The sequence below is a fragment of the Bombina bombina genome, chromosome 7, assembly GCF_027579735.1.
Source record: "Bombina bombina isolate aBomBom1 chromosome 7, aBomBom1.pri, whole genome shotgun sequence".
In the NCBI taxonomy this organism is placed as follows: Eukaryota; Metazoa; Chordata; class Amphibia; order Anura; family Bombinatoridae; genus Bombina; species Bombina bombina.
In genome coordinates this window covers 43,943,975-43,950,825 of record NC_069505.1, presented here as the reverse complement: position 1 = coordinate 43,950,825, position 6,851 = coordinate 43,943,975, and the positions used below count along the sequence as shown (strand labels likewise).

The window sequence follows — 6,851 nt, the reverse complement described above, 5'->3', positions numbered from 1 at the left end:
AACCACTGAGATATGTGCGCACAAACTCATCTCATTTCACTATACACGTGCATCTACCAAATTTGGGATAAAAGCGTAGACCTATTGAAAAGGACATTAAACACTACATAAATGCAAGATAGAATCATGTGTCCAAAGCAAAGCTTAGCCTGGGAGCAGTATGCAGATATTTCTTTTAAATTATATTACTTGATAAAATAAAAGTGTTTTAGTGCCCATAAAGCAATAGGTGCTCCTCTGCTGAGGCCAGTTAGCTATAAAACGAGTCACTAAACTGTGTGGAATATATCAGTCTGGAGTCTATACTCCCATTTTTAATAGGAATTGGAAAGCATACAGTTCTTAGAAATAAATTACAGGAAAAGGAGGGGGGGGGGGAGTATATTGCAAACATCTTCTACTACATATAAATATAGAATTGCAAAGTATTCAATGACCCTTAACCGTAAACCTAGAAAGACAAGTGACCGAGCTAAGCAGGGTTATTACCATTTGCTGTATGCGCTGGAAGCTCTTCCCATGAAAACTGAAAGCTTGCTCAAAAAGAACTTTGTCTTCCACACTCCAGTCATCAGGAAACGGAGTGAAGTTTGCGAGATCGGCAAGTGAGCGCTCTACGTCATGTTTGTGCCAAAGAAGCATACCAAGAGCCTGAAATTTATTCAATAAAAAGACAATAAAAAAATTAAAAGTAAATGCACAATTAGTATATCCCCCAGGGGTTGACACATTTGTTTAGGAGCCAGTAAGAATATTTAGGGACCAGACAGTTGTATTTGTATATAGGAGAATAACTCAAAAAGTTAGGAGCAAGGGGTAAAATTCTAGGAGCCAGTGGCTCCCTGACTCCTGGGTTTGTCGAGCCCTGGAAGTAGAAAAGACTGATCATGTAATAATAGCCATCAGGAGAAGGGAATGTGAAAGGACAGTGAGAACAGAGAAAACATAAAAAGTATTGATTATATATGTAAAACAATCTACACTATTCAAGGATCCAAATATCCTAACCTGTTCCACATTATATCCATGCTTCTCCTTGGCCATTGTGATGTATTCGTCCACTGAAATGGAAAGAGATTTGTGAGAAGATGGGAAACATTAATACAAACGCAGTGATCAAGGGAAGGAAATACTCACACTTTGCATCGGACACAATATTGTTTGGAGACCAAACCAACATTCCATTTAACTCTGTGTTGTTGTAATGACCGTTTTCTAGGAAAAAAAGAAAGTAACAGACATTATTTAGATGTGCCAATAGATTATGGTGAAACCATACAAACTGGAGCTTCATAGCTGAGATGGATAAAGCACCGTTATACTATCATAAGAGTATATCTTTCTGTCTAGTAATCTTTCTGTCTCCCAATACACAACCTTGTCTGAATGGATGTGGTATGAAGTCACTTTATAGATCATATAACTTCAGTATATTTATCTATCATTTTCTTAGGGTGCCTGGTAAAATAGCAGCAAAAGTAGTAATTTCTTAAATAATTCATAAGAACATTTTATGGTCCCACATTTAGCCATCGCCTCCCCAAAACAAAACAATTTATGCACACAACGCTCAAAAATTACATTGAAAAAAAAAAAAAAAAAAAATCAGAAAAATTGTTGAATAAAAAAATAAAAAAAAACATTAGTAGGTCTAAAAACATCTATCCATACAAATATTAGAGATACTTTTTTAAAATTACACAAAATTGTGATTTTCCTGAGGTTCTGATAATGTATGCATGCTCTTAGCACTTCACTAGGTGAGATTGGACAGCGATGTTGCTATGGTAATCAGCCGATAGCTACCTTGGCATGACAGTCCTCATTTAAAAGGGACACTGAAGTTAAAATGAAACTGTCTTGATTCAGATAGAGCAGCAATTTTAAAAACAACTTTCCAAATTTACTTCCATTAATAAAATGTGCAGTTTTTTATGTTTACACTTTGAGTCACCAGCTCCTACTGAGCATGTGTAAGAGTTCTCAAAATATACGTATGTGCATTTGTGATTGGCTGATGGCTGTCACATGCTACAGGGGGAGTGGAAATATACATAACACAGACATTTGTCAGAAAAAAAAAAAAAAAATATCGGAAAAGTTCAGACTAAGTGTTATTGCATTGTCTTTTTATCATGTATTTGTTATACAAATCTACTGTATTAACTGGTCCTTTAAAAGAAGGGTCCCTCGTCCGGTTGTGCTTATTTGTGGTGATCTTATTGCATTTTCTAGGGCAATTTCTTGCTGTGAAAAGGGACAAAATATAGGTGAAAATGAACATTAGGCAGGTGACTGCAAAAACCTATTACTGAGAGTTGTAGGAGACTCATTCAAAAAACAAATTATGCTTACCAGATCATTTCCTTTCCTTCTGTATGAGGAGAGTCCACGGCTTCATTCATTACTTGTGGGGAAATACAGAACCTGGCCACCAGGAGAAGGCAAAGACACCCCAGCCAAAGGCTTAAATACCTCCCCCACTTCCCTCATCCCCCAGTCATTCTGGCAAGGGAACAAGGAACAGTAGGAGAAATATCAGGGTATAAAAGGGTGCCAGAAGAACAAACAAAAATTTAGGTCCGCCCAACGGAGAACACAGACGGGGGCCGTGAACTCTCCTCATACAGAAGGAAAGGAAATTATCTGGTAAGCATAATTTATGTTTTCCTTCTTAATATGAGGAGAGTCCACGGCTTCATTCCTTACTTGTGCGAAACATATACCGAAGCTCTAGAGGACACTGAATGAAACTGGAGGGTAAAAAGAGAGGCGGACCCTATTCTGAGGGCACCACAGCCTGCAAAACCCACTCCCAAAAGCTGCTTCAGCCGAAGCAAAAAACATCAAACATGTAAAATTTGAAAAGGTATGTAAGGAGGACCAGGTAGCCGCCCTACAAATCTGCTCCATATGAGGCCTCATTCTTAAAGGCCCAAGAGGAAGCCACAGCTCTAGATGAATGAGCCTTAATCCTCTGTGGCGGCTTATGTCCCGCTGTATCATATGCTAGTCGAATAATAATCCTCAACCAAAAAGATAGGGAAGTGGAAGAGGCCTTCTGCCCTCTACGCTTCCCAGAATAGACAACAAACAAAGAAGAAGTCTGTCTAAAATCCTTCGTAGCTTGAAGATAGAACTTCAAGGCCCGAACCAACATCCAAATTATGAAGTAACTGTTCTTTTGAAGATGAAGGATTAGGACACAAGGAAGGAACCACAATCTCCTGATTGATATTGTGATTAGAAACATTAGGAAGAAAACCTAACCCAGTATGAAGAACAGCCTTAGCATGAAAAACTAGGTAAGGAGGCTCACATTGCAAAGCAGCCATCTCAGAGACTCTGCGTGCCGAAGCAATAGCCAGTAGAAAAAGAACCTTCCAAGACAGTAATTTAATGTCAATCACATGCATAGGCTCAAACGGAGCCTTCTGCAAAACTTTAAGAACCAGATTCAAACTCCAAGGAGGGTTAGATCTAAACACAGGCCTGATTCTAGCCAGAGCCTGAACAAAAGACTGAACATCAGGAAGATGAGTGAGCCTCTTGTGCAATAAAACAGATAGGGCCGAAATATGTCCCTTTACGAAACTAGCAGAAAGGCCCTTCTCCAGACCATCCTGGAGAAAGGAAAGAATCCTGGAAACCTTGACCTTATGCTATGGGAATCCACGCTCTTCACACCAGAATAAGTAGGTCCTCCACACCTTATGAAGATGCGACGAGTGACCGGCTTTCGAGCTTGAATGAGAGTATCAATCACTCTCTCAGAAAAGACTCTCTTGGCTAGGACTAAGCATTCAATCTCCACACAGTCAGCCTCAGAGAATCTAGATTTTGATGAACAAAAGGACCCTGTTCCAGCAGATCCCTGCAACAAGGTAACCTCCATGGAGAAGATGAAGACACCAGGTCCGCGAACCACATCCTTCGCAGGCACGATGGAGCAATTTGTATTGGCGAAGCTTGCTTCTGCTTGATGCGGGCCACTACATGAGGGAGAAGTAACGGTGGAAAGATGTAAATTAGATTGAACCTCCAAGGCACTGCTAATGCATCTATTGGCTCCACCTGAGGATCCCTGGACCGCGACCCGTATCTAGGTAGCTTGGTATTGAGCTGGGACGCGATGAGATATCTCTCTGGCGCCCCCCCCCCCCCATCTGTTGCAAATCTCCGCAAAACGCCTCGGGATGGAGAGACCATTCACCCGGATGAAAGGATTGTCTGCTGAGGAAATCTGCTTCCCAGTTCACACCAGGAATGTGGATCGCTGATAGAGAGCAATTGTGGACCTCCGCCCATTCCAGAATCAGAGAGATACTTCCCTCATTGCAAGAGAGCTCCTTGTTACCTCCCTGATGGTTGATGTAAGCCACCGAGGTAATGTCTGATTGGAATCTGATAAACTGGGACGAACCCAGAAGACGCCAAGCCTTCAGAGCATTGAAGATCGCTCGAAGTTCCAAAATGTTGTTTGGGAGGAGAGATTCCTCTCGATTCCACAGGCACCCCAAACAGCTCCCCATCCTGATAGACTTGCGTCCATAGTCACAATCTCCCAGGATGGTCTCAAGAAGGATGTCCTTTGGGACAGGTGATCTGGACAGAGCCACCAAGAGAGTGATTCTCTCGACCGGTTGTCCAGAGAAATCTGTTGCGACAGATCCGAGTGGTCGCCGTTCCACTGACTCAGCATGCACAGCTAAAGAGGTCTGAGATGGAATCTGGCGAATGGAATGATGTCTATGCCATCATGACACCATGAGCCCAATTACCTCCATACACCGGGCCACAAAGGGCCTTAGGAAGCCTGAAGGGCAAGACAATTGGAAGCTAGCTTGTAACGTCTCTGGTCTGTAAGAAATATCCTCATGGATATGGAGTCTATTATAGTACCCAGGAATTCCACCCTGGTACTGGGAACAAGAGAACTCTTTGCTAAGTTTATCTTCCATCCATGAGATCGAAGAAGAAATAGAAGAACCTTTAAATGGTCCTCTGCCAGCTGAAGCCTTAACCAGGATGTCGTCCAAGTGTGGCGCTACTGCTATATCTCTGGTTCTCACCATTGCAAGCAGAGCCCCCAGAACCTTCGTAAAGACTCTTGGGGCAGTAGCTCGACCAAATGGAAGTGCAACAAACTGTATCCCTGAGCGATGACCTCCAGGACCCAAGGGTCTTGCACGTCCCCCAGCCAAGCCTCCAAAAAGAGAGATAGTCTGTCCCCTACACGGTCCAGAGACGGATCAGGGGCCGCCCCTTAATGCCGACTTCGACTCAGCAGGCTTCTTGTTCTGCTCGGATTTATTCCAAGACTGAGTCGGTTTCCAAGTTCCCTTGGACTGCTCAGGCTTCTGAGGGCTGCTGGAGTTGGGATTTATCTGAACGAAAGGAACGAAAATTAGGACCTTGTCCTTTAGGTTTGTTCTTATCCTGTGGTAAAAAAGGCACCTTTGCCTCCAGTGACTGTGGATATGATCGAGTCCAGGCCTGGACCAAAAAGAATCTTCCCCTTAAATGGAAGAGAGATAAATCTAGATTTTGAAGTCATGTCCACAGACCAAGACTTTAGCCAAAGTGCCCTACGGGCTAGCACAGAAAAACCTGACGCCTTGGCATTCAGGCGAATAATCTGCATATTTGCATCACAAATAAAAGAATTAGCTACCCTTAAGGCTTTAAAGGGACACTGAACCCAACTTTTTTCTTTCATGATTCAGATAGAGCAGGCAATTTTAAGCAACTTTCTAGTTTACTCCTATTATCAAATTTTCTTCATTCTTTTGGTATGTTTATTTGAAAAGCAAGAATGTCAGTTTAGATGCCGGCCCATTTTTGGTGAACAACCTGGGTTGTCCTTGCTGATTGGACAGCACCAATAAACAAGTGCTGTCCATGGTTCTGAACCAAAAAATTGCTGGCTCCTTAGCTTTGATATCTTCTTTTTCAAATAAAGATAGCAAGAGAACAAAGAAAAATTGATAATAGGAGTAAATTAGAAAGTTGCTTAAAATTGCATACTCTATCTGAATCATGAACGAAAAAATTTGGGTTTAGTGTCCCTTTAATTCTTTCATGGATCGTGTCAAGGGGACCTTCCACCTCAATTCAGATAAAGATTTGCATCAATAGGTAGCGGCTCCAGCCACAGCATCAACCGCCGCTGCTGGTTGAAACAAATATCCTGTGTGCTGAAACATCTTTCTCAGAGTTTCTAACTTCTTATCCATGGGCTCTTTAAACGAAGAACTATCCTCAAGCGGGATAGTAGCAAGCATGGAGATAGCGCCATCCACCTTAGGGACGGAACCCCACAACTCCAGTTGAGAGTCCGGAACCAGGAATAATTTCTTAAAAGAAGAAGGGGAAAAAGAAGAACCAAGTCTTCCCCATTCATTCTTAATAATATTCGCCATCTTTACGGGAACCAGGAAAGTCTGTGGTACAACCCTGTCCTTATAGACCTTATTTAGTTTAGGAATACGTTCCTCAGGTAATTTAGGTTCTGGAACCTCTAAAGTAGCCAAAACGTCCTTTAAACAGAAAGCCTTAGTGTTCAATCCTAAATCTAAAGTCTGGTTCCTCCGCAGCTGGAGGCTTAGAGGCAGCAGATTCCGACCCAGAAAGAGCATCCTCTGAAGTATCAGAGGCTTCTTTATCAGCGGATAATCTTGTATCGGATAAATCCAATAAGTTAGTAGATGACCCCTGGAAAGGATAGCAATATTTGACCTTCTCGCTTGCGCTTAGCAGGGTGAGGTAAAGCACTGAAGGCCACAGACACTGCCGTTTGCAGCTGTTCAGTAAAGTCTGGCCGTAAAAGGGCCCCTCCAGAAGGAGGATTA

The 6,851-nt window shown here is 42.3% G+C and overlaps 1 protein-coding gene across 1 annotated transcript in view; it reads right to left on the bottom strand.

The window, feature by feature from the left end:
• RCOR2 (REST corepressor 2) overlaps window positions 1–6,851 on the bottom strand; it is a 50,345-nt gene that overhangs the window by 13,280 nt on the left and 30,214 nt on the right. The window contains exons 4-6 of the mRNA XM_053688855.1: window positions 1,138–1,215; window positions 1,009–1,061; window positions 490–651 (exon numbers count right to left, since the gene is read on the bottom strand). Coding sequence (XP_053544830.1) covers window positions 490–651; window positions 1,009–1,061; window positions 1,138–1,215 — 293 coding nt within the window. The remainder of the gene's footprint in view (window positions 1–489; window positions 652–1,008; window positions 1,062–1,137; window positions 1,216–6,851) is intronic.